General features: G+C 50.1%; 1 protein-coding gene across 1 annotated transcript; it reads right to left on the minus strand.

Moving 5' to 3' along the window:
• Positions 1-662: 662 nt before the first annotated feature.
• SYCE1 (synaptonemal complex central element protein 1) lies at positions 663-9,347 on the minus strand. The gene is made up of 13 exons (XM_029245823.1): positions 9,221-9,347; positions 5,777-5,839; positions 5,080-5,139; positions 4,659-4,733; positions 3,925-3,972; positions 3,622-3,676; positions 2,831-2,920; positions 2,520-2,583; positions 1,655-1,721; positions 1,460-1,583; positions 1,277-1,387; positions 1,054-1,141; positions 663-808 (listed from the first exon to the last, which is right to left on the minus strand). The coding sequence occupies exons 1-13, from the start codon at positions 9,288-9,290 to the stop codon at positions 731-733; spliced, it is 993 nt and encodes a 330-aa protein (XP_029101656.1). The 5' UTR covers positions 9,291-9,347; the 3' UTR covers positions 663-730.
• Positions 9,348-17,682: the final 8,335 nt, after the last annotated feature.

Genomic DNA, 17,682 nt, shown 5'->3' on the forward strand with positions numbered 1-17,682 from the left:
TCAAGAGAAGGAATCTCTTTGTACGTACTGAATTCACTGTCTTTTGACCCAAGAACACAGACTTTGACTCCCATCATTGCCCTGGCTTGGGTGATGCACTCCAGTGGATTTGGAACATGCCCTAAGCACCAACCGTCCTAGGTGATTGACTTCCACGACACTGAGGATTTCTAACATATTATGTTCTTGTGACAAGTGTCTCAGGTACAGGTTTTGTGCCTATGCAGGCGCAAATTACATTTAGGCTCCAATTACATTTCTTTTTCTCAGCGAATCAGTGGGGGCTGTGGGCATGGAACTGACTGGCTGAGGACCCTTGGTCCTTGTTGGGATTTCTGAGACTCTGTGGTCTAGGCCTGAATAAGGAATGGAAGAAACTATCACAGGCTGGGTTTTCAGAACCCCTGGGCCTATTGTGAGAGGGTCTCAGTCTTGCATCCCTCTGCCTGGGGACCCAGAACATGTCAAGTCCTAGAGATGAGCAGACCAGAGACTGTGAGGTGAGGGAAGCACTTATTGAGTGCCTGCTGTGGGACTCTGGCTGAAGCCAAGAGGCAGAGTGTGGCTAAGGCTTCACTCAGTCTCAGGTGCCAGGGGTCTTGGGATGGACAACCCCCCACCTAACACAGACTCAGCTGAGGCAGTTGTGTTAATATGGTGCCTTTATTTCCTGAAGCCCATAAGCTCCAGTGCAGGGCATAAGCTCTAGTGCAGGGTGGCTCCTCCTTGCCTAGGAGGGCATCAGGCTCTGCTTAGTGGGCGGCTCTGGGTCTTTCTCCTCACTGACTCCAAGGGGCTTGGGATTGGCCTGCAGGAGGTCAGAGTGTGTCGTGGGAGTCTCCTCACATCCCCATGCCCACACCCTCCCTGGGTCCTGCCCTTCCTCACCCCACTGCTGCCAGCTTCTGCACCTTTGCCTTGGCTGTGTCCCTTTGGGAATGCCTTTCCCTGAAGACCATCTTCTGAGCTCTCTGCGGACCCCCTCCTTGCCTCCCCACCCAGAGCTCCTTTCATAAGCTGTCTCTGCTCCCTGACCCAGACACCAGGACTCACAGCTTCTCCTGGGCCAGCCCCTTCCTCTTGCTTGCTCTGGCCTTGAGCAGGGACCTGCACTCCAAGCTTTTCCAGCTCCTCCTTCAGCCTGGACAAAAAGGGGTAGGGGGGTAGGGTAGGAGGGTCGGGGGGAGAAGGGTAGGATTGTAAAGAGACCAAGTGACAGAGTCTAGGAGGGAGCAGAGACTCCCTTAGCCACCTTCCCCTTGGGGACCATGCCTACCTCTGCCTCTTCTGCTGCAGCTGCTGGCACTTCTGCTGCAGTTGCTCCTGGCGCTGGGCAGCAGCCTCCAGGAACTCCCCGGCCTTCTTGTTCTCCTCCTCAAACAGATGCCTGAGGGTGGGCGTCAGTGATGGCAGCACCTATCCCTCCCCCCCCGCCACCCCCCCACTGTCCCTCTCTTACACCACAGCTGCTGCTTCCTGGCTGCGCAGGAAGAGCCCCTCAGTGATTGCCGAGCAGCCCTTGGCTCCAAACTGGGAGCACAGACGATGCTTCACATCCTCCAGCTTTGCCTCCACCAGCTTTTCTGCAGCAGGAAGGGACAGATGGCAGGGCAGGGCAGGGCAGGGCAGGGCATCCCCATTCTCCAGGCCTTACCTTCCTTGAGCAGCTTCTCCTTGCTGCTGTCCAGGGCGCCAATCTCCAGGGCCAGCTGCTCTGGCTTCTGAGGGGTAGAAAGGCGGCCTGTCCACATCTCCTGGCTTCCTCCCATGTGCCTCAGAGAAGCCGATCTGGATCTGGTCTTTACTCTGCATGCCTTACTTCCTGCTGCTCTGGCCCTCCATGCATGCCAGGCATGGCCCAGCCTCAGGGCCTTTCCATTGGCCATTCTGTCCACCTGGAGCTGTTTCACCCCAGATACCTGTGGTGCTATGCTGGAGAGGCTCATGAGGGTTAGTGTTCAGGAATTCTGCAAGGTTTGAAATCAGCCCTGGGGTATTCGCTACAGGGCATCCTGCAAACACCACAAATCGAGGCTGTTCTCTGGAGAGTCAGTTACCAGCCCAGCCCTGCAGCTCCTTCTCTTCCCGCTCTGTGACCGCACTGAGCCCTTCCGTCCTGACATTCATTCTGTTTTCTTGTTTGGGATCCCCAGGTGGCAGACACCGGCCTGCTTGGTTCCCCACTATCTGCCCTGTGTCTGTAATGGCCCCAGACACACCCAGGAATCTCCTTGATGGATAACCCCTCCTTGGTTCATCAGGGCTCCTCCTGACCACTTAAGGCCCCTGGGAGGGCATCAGGGATGGGTGGGCAGGGCCAGTGAAGAGGACAATACTGGGTGGCAGTGAGGGTGACGAGGAACTGGACTGAGCATGATTCTAACACACGGCTGCCAGGGCTGCTCAGGAACTGGGTGCGGCAACTGAGAGGAAGGAGGCCTGGAGGATGACCCCAAGGTTTGGGCTGGTGCTGCCAGAGAAGATGTGGAAGGTAGAAGGAGTGGCCCCGAGTGACTCACGTGGAATTCCCAGAGGCCCTTATGCTGGCCCATCAGATCCTCCAGTTGCTCCTCAAAATCCAACCTGGGGACCAACCACACAGGATGAGGGGCCGTGGGCTGAGAGACGCCCCTCCTCAACCCGGCTCAGGCCGGGGTCTTCATGCAGAGACATGGGGGAGCTCGCCCATGCTCCTCACTCTGCTGGGAGCACCTTTGCCTCCTTGACCCTCCAAGCTTCAGCTCAGCCAGCTCATCTTCTAACCCCCATTCTTAGCATTCCCCCCACTTACAATGCATCCAGCCCCCAGGCCTTGGGCAATGGGCTTTACCTCAACTGCCTCTGTTTGTTCTTCTCCTGCCCCATCTGGGAGTTCAGGGCAGAAATTCGCTCCTTGCACTCCTGCAGCATGGTATGCTTCCTGGCAAGAGGCAAGGCAGCCGTCATGTTTTCTGAATGTCTCCCTAGGAGGGACCTGGGGTGGGGCTTCCGCGTCCTTCTCTTGAGGTCTGTTCTAACCTTCTAGATTGAGGTCCTTCTCTGTAACTTTGTGGGAGGGGGGCATGAGCTCATGCCCTCTGGAAATGTCATTGTGAAGACTGGGGAGATCAATGTGGGCATGGTCACAAGTACAGGCACACACACATATTAGTCTCATGTGAATTTCTCAAACAGTTTCAAAGTTGGTATGCTAGGGGCTTGGGGCCTCTGGTCACAAAATGAGCAAAATAAAGATTCAGGAGGTAGAGACATGGATGCACAAGTAGTTGGGTGGATGGAGGGATAATGGATGAATGGAGACTGGTGCACAGATGGTTGGCTTGACGCCTAAATGAAGTGACAGGTGAGTAGACAGCCAAGACAGCCTGCAGAAAGTATGAAGGTATAGAATAAAAACCAGCCGAGGGAATTTAATTGACATTCTAGCAAATGAATGCCCGTCCCCGTGAATGAGTACTCCTAACACTACTGCCTACTGTTGGAGTCAAGGTGGGAAGACAGGCATTTGGCCTCCCTGTTTTAGGGAGAAGATGAGAGCTGTGGGTCTAAGACCGAGTTCCTCTGCTTTCTCTCTCTACCAGAATGGACAGCGCTGAGCAGGGGCCAGGGGGAGGCTCTTACCTCTGTGCCTCACTTTCCTTCTCCTGGCAGTGGAGCCGGAGGATCCTCAGGGTCTCTGCAGGGAGAGGAAGTGAGGGCCCCATGAGAGCCCATCAGGGCATGAGGTTTGGGCAGAGGTAAAAGTGCTAGATCATGTGGGATCTCTGGAGTTGATGGGACTTTGTCATTTACTGCATGTTTGGTAGCAGCCACAGGAGGGATGCACGGTGATTCAGGTTTCAAAAGGCTCCTACTTCTATAGAGAGAGTGGGCTTCTGCAGGGTGGCAAAGGCAAAAACCTGGAGACAGAGTAGCTGCAATTACCTTGCTTTTTGCTCAAGATCTCTTTCAGGCGTACTTTCTCTCCACTCACTGGAAAAAGCAGTAACATGTTCAGGCATCAGAGTCCACACACTGAACCTTCAGGGACTGGGCTTGCCCATGGTCACATGCGTGGTTTGGTACAGCCCTACCCCCAACCCCAGATGTAGACCCCTCAAGGTGAGCCCCAACCCCAGATGTAGACCCCTTGAGGTAAGCCCCTTCCCTCTTGGGCCCATACTCCCTGTAAGCATCAAAGGGCCCTCAGGTTGATAAAGGGTGGCTGTGAGGACCCTGTGGAATGGCAGTGCGTTTACATGGAGGGAAGAGGAAAAATCAACACATTGCATGAAGTTGGCTAAGGGCTGTGAAGAAACACATCAAGCAGTAAGAGGCATGTGACTAGGTGTGGGCAAAGTGCAGTCTTTGGGTGGGGTAACTGGGGAAGGCCTCTCTGAGAAGGGGACATTTGAGCTGAGAACTGAATGATGATGTGAGGCAATAGGAACCTGTATTATCTGGGGGAACCTCTCCTAGCAAAGCCCCTAAGGTAAGAGTATGCTTGGAGGGTGTTTCCGGAACACTCCCACCCACAGAGTTGGAGCGGGGAGATTGGTAGGACCTGAGGTTGGAGAGGGGGCAGGAGCCCTTGGCCACGGCAAGGATGCTGATTGGAATACTGGGTTCAAGGATGCATGACATTGTGGGGACCTCTGGGTCATCCCCCACAAGCTTACATGAGTCCAGTTCCTTCTGCAGGGTCTCCCAGACAGTCCGGGCCTCTCCTAGCTCCTCACTGGCTTTCTTTTTTGCTGTGCCAAACCGCAGAACATTGTGTAAGTGTCTGTCCTTGGAAACATTTCACATTTGTCTTTAAGCAAACCTAGAGGGGCCCAGATTCTTGTTTCCGGAAGCAGGAAACAAGGCTTCCAGAGCCCAAGCCCTTCTTGTTGGGCTCAGTTGACAGCAGGACAGCTTAATAAACATGTGAGTATAGCACCTGAATTTAGATGGGCCCGACCAACCCATGCTAAGTTTAATGCTCTGCTCTTTCAAAACACAGTAATTTGGAACAAGGGGCCCTACATTTTCATTTTGCACTGGGCCCTGCCAATCACGCAACCGCACCTGGCAGACAAGCCAAGGTCCTGAGCTCACCTTGCTGGACCTCATTAATCCGGTTAATCAGGACCTCAATCCTGGGCTCTAGGCTTCCGGCTGCAGGGAAGCAAGGAGGTTGAGTGAAGATGACAGGGCAGGTGAAGGGAGGTGGATGCCCTCCAAGGGCTCACATTCTGGGGAGGGGAGATAGGAACAGATAAAGAACCTGAGTCAGGTTGTGGTTAAGTACAGTCAAGAGAAACAGAGGAGGGGCAACAGATTACAAAGTGGAGTGGGACGTGCTTCTTCAGATATGGCAAGACCCCTTGAGGGCCCCAAATGAGGTGAGGGGGGCAGACCTTGCTGTTCCCTGGGTGGGGGTGGGAGACAGTCAGTACAAAGGCCTGCCCTAAGGTGGGAACACGGGTGGAAGGTGCCTGGTGAGCAAGCCAGAGGAGCGGAGGTGAGGTGGAGGGAAGGTGAAACCCTGGATCCAGCAGAGTGCATGGGAACCAAATGGACGGCCAGCAAGGGGACTGCAGCTGAGTTTTGGGAAAACGTTTGTACTTTATCCCCTTATACTTGAATTTTGAATCATGGGTTCATATTTTTACTTCAAAAAATTGTTTTAAAAGTAAGAGAGAACAAATGAGTTAATTTCCCAAGGTGGTGAATTTTGGGCCTTGGAATTGATTCCACTTCTGCCTGACCCCAAATCTCAGGCTGGGCCCCAGTTACAGAGGAGACATGTGACCTTTCTGCAACTGCTTCACCATTTCCATCAAGTCTTCAATTTTCTGTGAGGACTTGGCCTGCCCTGTGGAGAGAAAACCAAACATTTAAGAATTATGTAGGCTCCAATAAAGATTTAAAAAAAAAAGAATTATGTAGGAGTGAGAGGCCTGAGGAAGGATCTGATAACACTGGGCCGGGACTGAGGTGGGCTGAGAGCAGGTCTCCAGCCAGAGTGGGGCGTCTGCTCCTTGCCCTGAGGGAGACACTGCACAAGGGATGAACCGGCCCTTCCTGGGCAGATTTTCCTAAAGGGTGAAATGACACCACAGATTTCCCCTTAATAAAACTCAGGGCAAGGAAAGGGGTACACTCTTACTGCTGATACTGTTCAAGGCTTGGCCAAAGCTCAGGATGTAATAATGAAAGAAAAAAAAAGAAGTGGTATTAAAAACTGGAAACAAGGATTCAGAAATCACTGTTAACTAGTAGGTGGCATAATGAACTAGAAATTTCTAGAGAATATTACCTAAAAAAACCTTACAAGGAATAGTGAGAAAATCTAATAAGATGTCTCATTTAAATAAATATAAATAGCTTTCCTATATACAATTGTTATTCTGCAGCCTCCAAGTAACATATTTCATATTAACTTGCTTATAATCAATATAGGCACTTATTTTTAACTCCTTGATGAATTAGTAGATCTAGGCAATTATTATTAATGGATTAACATCACAATAAAAATAACTGGATATTATGAGCTATGTAATGTAAAAATTCAGTGTAGGATTCTTGTAAAAAAATGACACTAATACTTGTTAAGCCTCTCAATCTAAATAACCAATTCAGAGGAAATACAGGGAGAGAGGAACATTTTAAGTGGCACATGGGCATGCAATTAGTAACATCCACACTGGGAAACGTCACAGGAAAAACAACCCAGTTTCTTTAATTTAAATACAGTTTGGGGGAAAAGGGAGAAAGGAAGACCCTTACAGACAAAAAGAGATTAAAGAAACATATCAACCAATTTCAATAAATGGACCATACTTGGATTTCGATTCAATCGAAAGCACTTTTTAAAACGATGATGACACAATCAAGGAAATTTGAAAACTGACTAGTTGATGAAACAAAGGAATTATTGTAGCCATTATTCAGATGTGACAATGCTACTGTGGTTACTTTTCTGCAAAGAGTGCTTATGTTTTAGAGAGATATATGCAAATATTGGGTTGGCCAAAAAGTTCGTCTGGGTTTTTCCATACTATCTTAATGGAAAAACCCGAACGAACTGTTTGGCCAACCCAATATCTATGGATGATATGTTATGTTGCCTGGGATACTTCGAAATGAAACAGTGGAGTAGGTGGTAGGGAGTGGGTGAGGATAACGAGGAAACAAGATTGGCCAAGAGCTGATAATTGTTAAAACTGAAAGATGAGTTCATGGGGTAATTATACTTTGTTCTTGACTTAAAAAAATGTTTTTAGGACTTCCTTGGTGGTCCAGTGGTTAAGACTCTGCACTCCCAATGCAGGGAACCCGGGTCCGATCCCCTGGTCAGGGAACGTGATCCCATATGCCACAGCTAAAGATCCCACATGCTGCAATGAAGATCCCGTGTGCGGCAACTAAGACCCAGCACAGCCAAATAAATAAATAAGTAAATATTAAAAAAAAAGTTTTTAAATTGAAGTATAGTTGATTTACAATAGTGTTTTAGTTTCAGGTGTACAGCAAAGTGATTTGGTTATATCATATGTACACTTTTCAGATTCTTTTCCATTATAGGTTACAAGATATTGAACACAGTCCCCTGTGCTATAGAGGAGGTCCTTGTTTCTATTTAGTAGTGTGTATCTGTTAATCCCAATCCCAACTTAACTCTCCCACACCCCTTTCCCCTTTGGCAACCATAAATTTCTTTTCTGTGTCTGTGAGTGTATTTCTGTTTTGTGAATAAGTTAATTTGTACCAGTTTTAGATTCCACATATAAGTGATATCATATATTTCTCTGATTTACTTCACTTAGTATGATAATCTCTAGGTCCATCCATGTTGCTACAAATGGCATTATTTCCTTACTTTTTATGTCTTAGTAATAATCCATTGTATATATGTACCACATCTTCTTTATCCATTCATCTGTCAATAGACATTTAAGTTGCTTCCACGTCTTGGCTACCGTAAACAGTGCTGCTATGACACTGGGGTGCACGTATCATTTTGAATTAGAGCTTTCGTCTTGGCCGGATATATGCCCAGGAATGCGATTGCTGGATAATACAGTAACTCTATTTTTAGGTTTTTTTTTTTTGAGGAACCTCCATACTGTTCTCCACAGTGGCTGCACCAGTTTATATTCCCACCAACCGTGTAGGAGGGTCCCCTTTTCTCCACACCCTCTCCAGCATTTATTATTTGTAGACATTTTGATGGTGGCCATTTTGACCAGTGTGAGGTGATGCCTCACTGTAGTTTTGATTTGCATTTCTCTAATAATTAGCAATATTGAGTATCTTTTCATGTGCCTGTATATTTTTTTGTATATGCTTAAATTTATTCATAATAAAAAGTTTAAAAAAATAAAGCAACCAACCAAACAATATAGAGAAGGTAAATAATCATTTCTACGTAAGAATGGAGAAATGGAGAGAACAATTAACCAAAAACTACACAGATGGCTAATAATATTTGAAAAGACGTACTACTTCAGTCATAATTAAAGAGATGAAAATAACATGTTGCATCTAGCAGGTTGGTAAAGATTAGTAAGTCTAATAAGGCCCAGTGCTTGTGATGATGTAGGGAAACGGGCAGACTGTGGAAACTGATGCAACCTTTTGGAGGCCAGTCTGGCTACATCAACATTTTGAAGACAAATTCCACTTCTAGGAATTTATCCATCAGATATGCTTGGTTAAATATGCAAAAGGTATGTTAAATGACACTGAAGCAACATTTATGTCAAAAGTGGGAAAAAACCAGGAACGCCCATCAGTAGAGAACTGCATGGGATTTAGCTATTCCCTCCCCGTTTTCGTACCACCACCCAGGCTACAGGGACCATCCAGTCCATGCATCTATATGTTTTGTGTGATCCTCTAGGAAGGTGGCCAAAAAGGGGGAAAAATAATTTAAATGTTAAAATTTGTGCCAGATGGGCTACTGCAAAGCCTTTACCCACGAGTCTTCCTATCATCTGAGTGTGATATCAAGTCGAAAGGATGTCCTCTGCCTACTTTTAGCTACTTAAACGGAGCAGATGGGGCAAACGAGGCCAGCGAGAGGTGAGTGAATGTAGGACGCGGGCCTGTGGGTGAGTCCTCGCGGCTGCCGGCAGAGCCGCCGAGACCCTTCCGGAAGGGACGAAAGTCGTTTTTCCCCACGTCCGCCCTGACTCGAAGCGGCGCCCGCGTGCGCTCCCTGCCCGCCCAGCCCTCTATCGCCCGGCTCTACCTCCGGCCTCGTCAGCCCGACCCACGGCTCCCGCCTGCTTCGCACTCGAAAGCTCCGAGCGCCCCGCCATTTCCTCTCAGTCTGGCGCCTCCGCTTGGATTGGACGGAACGCACGCCGGGGGCGGGGCTCCCTCAGCACGCCTGCGCAGTGCGCCCCGCGCCGGATCCCTTCGAGAGCGGACCGCGGAGTAGACTTGGGCAAGCGCCAGTGCGTATGCTTGAGGCCTCCCGGTGCCGATTCAGGGCAGAGCAGGCGAGGGCGGCGCCTGGTCTTCCAGGCTTGCGATTGGCCGGTTGAGGAGCCGTGACCTGTGAGAGTGTAGAGGCCTCCCTAGAGCCCGCCCCACGTGACGTCACCTGCGTTGCGGCGAGTGGGCCAGAGCCTGGCGGTGGGGAACCGAGTTTGATTTCCGTCTCTGCACGCTTAGGCGAGTTTTCCGGTTTACCCCAAACCTCCGCGTGGGCGTTCTGCACCGAGGCCGTGAGTTGGCCCCACCAGACTCGTCTTGGCCGCTCTTCTTGGCTGGACGCGGAGGAGAGCGCAAGGGTGCAGCGAGACCCTGATTCTTACCAGCGTGATCCCGAGGCTGGCCCTGCCTAGCGTGACACATTCTCAAGGGAGGCGGGGCCGAAGGGTGGACGATGTCGGGTGTGTAGGGCGGGCTGGGGGTGCAGAACTGCCGCGTTCCCCTGTGGGTCTGGAAGGACCGTGGTGGACCTCAGGGCTGCATGTGGAGGGGAGGTTCAGCCAGGCTCCCTGCCGCGCGCTGGATGGGGCAGAATTCACGTTTTGGGGGAGGCCGGTGGACCTGGTTGCAGGCGGTGCAGGTGACAGTTACCAGCCTGAGTCTGGGCATCTGAGTGTTCACTGTGCACAAATCCTGTTCCAAGACATCCCACCCCTCGTCTTCCTCACCTGTTGACCGGGATCCAATCACGACAGTAACAACGAAGTGTGAGGAGCAGTTTTGAGAACTACCTGTGAAAAGCTTTGCTCTAAGAGCTGCCGTCAGTTTTCCTCATCTGTAGTCTGGGAATAGTAATAGCAAACAAGAACTAACATGTAAGGAGGGCTTCCTGTGCCGGAACAGTTCCTATTCTCGTCATGGTAGGAGATTATTTCATGTAATCCTGTCAAAGGACAACCTGGCTGGACTCCCCCTCACCCACTCTGCTCAAGCCACCAGCCTCCTTCCTCAAGATAAATAGGCTCAAACCCACCTTAAGCCTTTACAAAGGCTGTCACCGCTACCACATGCACCCTTCTGAAGTTTTCAAAGCTTGAACTGTCACATCAATGTGAATATGCTGTCTAAAAATCCATAGCTCTCATGATATGGATAAGGTTATGAAAAGTTACAGAGTAAGAATTAGGATTCAGGGTCCAAGCAAAAGTCTGATTGGGGACAAGGGTCAGGGAAAGGGTCAAGAGTCAATGTCAGAGGCCATATTCAGAGTCACTGTTCATTGTTAGGATCAGCATCAAGGTCAGGGACAGGGATAGGAATTAGAGACTCGAGACCATGGCCATTCCCGCCCAAGATCATGGTTCAAGTCAGGGACTACTGACCCAAACTATGGCAGAATGGACCGTGATCTCCTTGCTACTGGGGCTTCTTCTTTGGGAATGAACTGATATATGCAAGATATGGACAGACCAAAGGTTCAAATGACCCTTGAAGCCAGAACCCGTCTTGTACAGACTTCCTGGGGTTAGGGGCTAGGGTCAGGATTAAGTACCCTAACCCCTAGGGTTAGGGTTGGGCTCTGGCTCAAAATCCAGGGTCAGTGTCAGTGTTGGGAATCAGGGTCAGTGCTAGGCTAGGGTTTAGGGCTAGGGTCGGGGTCAGAGTTTAGGGTTATGGGTCAGGATTAGAGAGTCAGGTTTGGAGGGTTAAGATTTAGAGCTTAGGGGGTCAGGGTCCATAGTCGAGGGGTCTGGGGCTAGGGTTGTTACAGTTTAGGGTTATATATAGGGGGATTAGGGTGTTAGAATCAGAGGATTAGGGTTAGAGTTAGGTTTAAGCACAACTGGTCCTCTTCCGCCTCCTCACTCTCCATCTTTGTGAGGCGTCTAGGAAGGGTAGGAGTGGCCCAGGGTCACACATGAGTCAGGAAGGTAAGCTGAACCATTGATTTTCTGTACCCCAGTACTGGGCTCTGTTAGAAGAATGAAATGTCTACTCTGGTCACTGATTGTTTCAAATCTAACTCTACTCAGTCAAGTGTTGTGGAGGGCCCCAGAAGTCCCACAGGGTGTCCCTCTGTCCTCCCATCCTCTGTCTGCCCACTCTGTCTGGGCAGCCCCAGATTCCAGCACAGCCCTGACACACAGAGCACTCAGAAGACATGTGTGGATTTATATAGGACTGGGGGTAGTGACCTGCCAGACCCCACATGCTGCATACTTGAAGGCTGGTTGGGCCCTCCTGGGACTGAATGGATCCTTTGTCCTATTCAAGTGGCCAGCAGTAGACAGTCAGGTCTTAGCCAGGACAGCCCTTGACCTTCAACCATCCAGGCAGGCATTTGCAGTCCTCTAGCTCAGGCCAGCCTGGGCCCTGTCAAGCCCTTGTTGCCAGTCACTGAGCTGACCATGTTACTGTGCAATTGAATAGTTACCTGGGCAGCATAGACAGACCCCTGGGTGGTTCAATTCCCTACATCCATGTGATTGAGAGAAGTGTCTCTTCCCTCACAGCCTCATAGCCTGCCAAGAGAAGTAATAACCCTCCAACACTGAGTGTGGCCCTGACCACAACATCCAAACAGCAGACTGTTACCCCACAGTTCTTTGGCCTTCCAGCTGTAATAAACTTTTGACACTCATACTCGTTAAGACTCAAGGATATGGGGGCCGCTGTCCTCCCAATGGGCAGTTTCTCACTGGGGCCGCATGGTCTCAGTGAGCCATGTGAGCTTAGGGCTCAGCCCTGCGTCCCCCAGAAAGCTTGCCAACTGTGGATTGTGTGGCATGGAATAACCCTTGAAGCTCCTACTGCTTCACTAAGCTAGAGTTTCCTTACCACCCAGCGTTCGGTCTCTGCTCTTTGTAAAGGAGAGAGAAAAGACTGGAAAATGAGCAATTTTTTTCTTCAAGGATGGGTGATTAATGTGGCCAGGGGCCAGGTGTGACTACTGGGCTCCCACCTCCCAGAGTCACAAATGAAGTCTGTGTGCATTTTGAGGCACACGGGCAATCAGGGCCAGTCTCTGATGTGAGGACCTGATGCCCAAAGCCAGAGCCTTGAGTTTACCACCAACAGCACAGTTGCTATTTTAGCAAGTGGAAGAACTTCTTGCCATCAAGGGAGGACAGTATGAGCTGCCCATATGCTAGTGCACAGTCTCTGGTCCTGTAAAACCTGATTACACGTGAGCATGAGCTCTTCGATGCTTTCTGGTTCTGGAAATCATATAGGAGGTGGTTCACAGCAGGTGAAGCTAATGCTGTCAGTGGAGGTGGTGAAGCCAAAGGTCTGCAGTTCAGACTGAAGGTGCCTATGTCAGTGTGCATACAAGAGAAAACCATCTCGTGTGAGTGTAGGTCAGGCTCGTTTAAGAAGAATGCAGTCAGGCTTCCCTGGTGGCGCAGTGGTTAAGAATCCGCCTGCCAATGCAGGGGACTCGGGTTGGATCCCTGGTCCAGAAAGATCCCACATGCTGCGAAACAACTAAGCCCGTGCGCCACAACTACTGAGCCTGCGCTCTAGAGCCCACGAGCCACAACTACTGAAGCCTGCGTGCCTAGAGCCCGTGCTCTGCAACAAGAGAAGCCACTGCAGTGAGAAGCCCGCGCACCGCAACGAAGAGTAGCTCCCACTCGCCGCAACTAGAGAAAGCCTGCACGCAGCAACGAAGACCCAGTGCAGACAAAAATAAATAAATAAAATAAAATACAAAAAAGAAGAATGCAGTCATGTTATGCCTATAATCTTTTTTTTTTTTTTTGCGGTACGCGGGCCTCTCCCGTTGCGGAGCACAGGCTCCGGACGCGCAGGCTCAGCGGCAATGGCTCACGGGCCCAGCCGCTCCGCGGCATGTGGGATCTTTCTGGACTGGGGCATGAACCCGTGTCCCCTGCATCGGCAGGCAGACTCTCAACCACTGTGCCACCAGGGAAGCCCTGTGGATTGGGTTTTTGTTTTGTGTGTTAAATCTCAAAGTTCATGATCTACAGACCAAACCCAAGGTCATGTAGATTTTCTTCTATGTTTCTCTATAATTTTGATAGTTTTGCATTTTGAATGTCTGTGAATAAATTTGAATGATTTTTGTGTAAGTTTTAAAGTTTGTGTCTGCAGTCATTTCATTTCATATGGTTTCCAGTTAAATTGTTCCTTAACTATTTTGGAGAAGTCATGAGATATTTGGCTGTATTTCAGTTTGAATTTCTGCAGTTTAATGGATTCAGCAGAACTGCTCTCAGGGGGCGGGGCCTCTGTTGAACTGTGAGGGAGGCTTGGTCGGCACATTCGCATTGGCTGGAGGGGACGCCAGCCCACCTCCCTGACCCTCCGCAGGAATACCCGCTCTGACTGCGTACCTGGCTCTGCCCGAGCAGCTGAGAAGAGCTGGGTCTCCTCAGGACCCACTGGAGCCTTGGCTTCTGGAACACGCGGGGCCGAGGCCATGCTGACGGCCGCAGCTCCAGGAGGACAGGCATCGAGGCCACAGTAATGGAAGCCTGGTCTCCTCAGGACCTGCTGGGAGGTGATGCTCCTGAGGGAAAAAGTGAGGAAAAGTGGGGAGAAGATTCCTCCTGTGCGTGGCTGACCGCTGAGGGTGTCTGTCTTTAGAGGACCCAGGAGAGGAAGGGCTTGATGTGGAAAACTGGCTTTTTAGCCAGTTTTTGTGTATGGTGTAGACAGAGTGCAGTGTTGTTGTCTGGTGTGTGGTGTCCAGTTTTCCCAGCACCGTTTATTGAGGGGACTCTCCTTTCCCTGGTGTATGTTCTTGGCTCCTTTCTTGTGAATCAACTGATCACACACCTGTAGGTTTAGTTCTGGGCTCTCTATTCTGTTCCTCTGGTGTGTGAATGTGTTTCTGTGCCAGTTACACACTTTATTGGTGACTGTAGCTTCATAATGTAGTGTGAAGTCAGGGAGCAAGATGCCTCCAGCCTGTTTTCCTTTCTCAGAATCCCTGTGGCTATTCAGGGGCCTTTGTGTTTTCACACAAATGTTAGGAATGTTTGTTCTGTTTCTGTGAAAAATGCCTTTGGAGTTTTGACCAGGCTTACTTTGCATTTGAACATTGCTTTGCGTAGAATGGACATTTTTAAAAAATAAATTTATTTATTTTTAATTTTATTTTTGGCTGCGTTGGGTCTTCGTTGCTGCGCGCGGGCTTTTCTCTGGTTGCGGAGAGTGGGGCCACATCTCGTTGTGGTGCACGGGCTTCTCATTGTGGTGGCTTCTCTTGTTGTGGAGCACAGGCTCTAGGCACGTGGGCTTCAGTAGTTGTGGCTCGCAGGCTCTAGAGCACAGGCTCAGTAGTTGTGGCGCACGGGATTAGTTGCTCCGTGGCATGTGGGATCTTTCCAGACCAGGGATCGAACCCCTGTCCCCTGCATTGGCAGGTGGATTCTTAACCACTGCATCACCAGGGAAGCCCTAGAATGGACATTTTAAGAATATTCTTTGCAAACATGAGCACTGGATATCTTTCCATTTATTTGTGTTTGTTCAGTTTCTTTCATCAGTGTCTTACAGTTTTCAGGTGTGCTTTCACCTTCTCAGTTAAATTTATTCCTAGGTATTTTTTGGATGAAATTGTAAATGGGATTGTTTCTTAATTTCTCTTTCTGATGGCACATTATTAGTGTATAGAAAGACAACTTATTTTTGTGTATTGATTTTTTCCCCCTTTTTGCAGTACGCGGGCCTCTCGCTGATGTGGCCTCTCCCGTTGCGGAGCACAGGCTCCGGACGCGCAGGCTCAGCGGCCATGGCTCATGGGCCCAGCCGCTCCGCGGCACGTGGGATCTTCTTGGACCGGGGCACGAACCCGTGTCCCCTGCATTGGCAGGCGGACTCTCAACGACTGCGCCACCAGGGCAGCCCATGTATTGATTTTGTACCCTTTGTATTTTGTACCCTGTGTATTGATTTCAGCTTTACTGAATTCATTTATTAGTTCTAACAGTTTTTTGGTGGTTTGATGTGGAAAACTAGAATTCAGATATCCTACTGTTTCTACTACATCCAGGTCATCCACAGCAGCCAACACATAGTGGCTCCCAATATAATCTTCCCGCCGTGCCTGTTAATAACGCGTGGATTCCTACAAGAAAGATGAGCGTCACCGCTTTAGGTGAATAGCATCTGGTTAAGGCTTTGCCTCTATCATGAAGTTTGATGTCTTCTCTGCATTTTTTTGGGCATAGTTTTGACATGATTCATTTGAAAAGTAATTTACTTCCTAGTAATTTCAAGTGTATAAAAAAACTGTAAGTAGCAGTACAAAACACACCACCTCCCATAAAATACTCCATTGTGTTTTACCCAATACTGGGCTCCTCTCCCAGGGAACCAGCACATAAAGCCCCAAAGAGGAAATTTTATGGTTCCACCTTATAATCCTATGCACTGGCCCACTTCAACATTCACTGTTTCCCCAACTGCATGGAAATATCTTTTCCCATTGTGATCCAGTTTTCTTTTTCGGAAACCATTACTGAGACTTTCCCTCATTTTCGAAACCCTTATGGGTTTAAAGCACATGAGATGAGTATGATCTGGGTGACCTTTTCTGCATGACCTCTTTGACTTAGAATGTTTTCAGTGTTCATCCATGTTCTAACATGTATTATCAGTGCTTCATTCATTTTTTTCATTGTGATTAAAAATAGCGTTTACCATTTAAACCATTCTGAGTATACAGTTCTGTGGCATTGACTACCTTCACATTGTTGTACAAATATTCTCACCATCCATCTCCTGGACCAATTCATTTTCCCCATGGGAAACTCTGTATCAATTTCTCTACATTTTTGCCAAAATTCGTTATTTTTAATTTTCTTGATTATAGGCCTTCTAGTGTTTGTGGAGGGGTATGGCGTTGTGGTATTAATGTGCATTTCCATCGTGACTCATGATGTTTAACATCTCTTCAGCTGTTTGTTGACCATTTGTATGTCTTATCTGGGGAAGGGTCTTTTCAAGTCCTTTTTCCATTTAAAAATATTGGGTTGTTTGCGGGGGCCAGCAGCTCCCCCGCCCAAGCCGGGTCCCACCAAACGCTCCTGCTGGCGGCCTTGGTCTCGGTGAGTCCAGCCTGGAGCGGTCTCCGCGCCGCAGGGGCCCGCGCATCGGGGCATCGCTAGCGGCCTCGCAGGGGCGCCGCTTCCTCCCTCGTGCTCACAGGAGAGGAGACGCCCGGCCCCAGGCGCCCTTGCCAGGAGTGCTGAGACCGCGCTGTGTCGCGCGGACGCGGCGCGGGCGGGGCGGGTTTTGTTCGGCATTGGCTGCGGCTCACCTGAGCGCGCCGGCGGTCCGCGTGCCTCTCCCGGAAGTGGGCGTCATGGCCAGAGCGCACCTGGCGCGGGGCGTCCTCGGGGCTCCTCGCCGTCGGCGCACGGCGAGCTGGCGCGGGTCTAGGAAACCTACGCGCGGCGGCTGGGAGCGACCCCTCCCGTGGGTCCCTGGCACCCCAGCGGCATCCGAGCGCGGAGCGGAGGGCCGCAGACCGCTGGTAAGGGGACAGGGACTCGGTGGGGGTGGGTAGAGGAGGGAAGCACGACTCACAGCAGAGCTGTTTGGCACAGTCACGGAGCCCCCTAACCTGACGGCCGCAGGAAGGGCTCGCCTTTGAGTAAAGGCTTTGAGAACAGGCCCGAGCCTACCCCCTCAAATTTTACAAAATGTATGCTGGTGTAAAGCTCACTCCCGCGCTCTTCTCCAAAGTAGGCAAGTGGCCCTGGCGAGGTCTCTCCAAGCAGGACCAGAGAGGGGCGGGTTGCCCTGAGACTCTCCCTTGGCCTATGGCAAGTCCAAGGAATTTATCCTGCATGGTGATTTCACCTGCTGGGACCCCTCCAACTCCTACTCTGACCAGCTGGGCCAGCCCGGCTTCCTGCACGTCTCCAGAGTTAGGGTTAGGGTTAGGGGTTAGGGTTAGGGTTAGGGATTAGGGGTTAGGGGTTAGCGGTTAGGGTGAAGGCTAGGGCTAGGGCTAGGGGTTAGGGGTTAGGGTGAGGGTTTAGGGTTGCGGGTTAGGGTTAGGGGATGGGTTAGGGTACAGGTTAGGGTATGGCTACGGGTTAGAGTTAGGGTATGGGTTAGGGTACAGGTTAGGGTTAGGTTTAGGGTATGGGATAGGGTTAAGGTACAGTTTAGGGTACGGCTATGGGTTAGGGTTAGGGTACGGTATAGGGTACGGGTTAGTGTTAGGGTATGGGTTAGGGTTAGGATACGGGTTAGGGGTAGGGTACAAGTTAGGGTACGGGTACGGGTTAGGGT

This window comes from Monodon monoceros, unplaced genomic scaffold, assembly GCF_005190385.1.
Source record: "Monodon monoceros isolate NGI ecotype Baffin Bay Population unplaced genomic scaffold, NGI_Narwhal_1 Super_Scaffold_4, whole genome shotgun sequence".
Classification (NCBI taxonomy): Eukaryota; Metazoa; Chordata; class Mammalia; order Artiodactyla; family Monodontidae; genus Monodon; species Monodon monoceros.

What these genes read in the sequence shown, in the direction of transcription:
- SYCE1 (XM_029245823.1), bottom strand. Translation starts at nt 9,290, where the DNA reads ATGGCGGGGCGCTCGGAGCTTTCGAGTGCGAAGCAGGCGGGAGCCGTG. An exon ending in GGTGAAGCAGTTGCAGAAAG is followed by an intron (nt 5,140 to 5,776) that starts GTCACATGTCTC and finishes GCTTCCCTGCAG; the next exon opens with CCGGAAGCCTAGAGCCCAGG. An exon ending in CTGCAGCAGAAGAGGCAGAG is followed by an intron (nt 1,142 to 1,276) that starts GTAGGCATGGTC and finishes CTTTTTGTCCAG; the next exon opens with GCTGAAGGAGGAGCTGGAAA.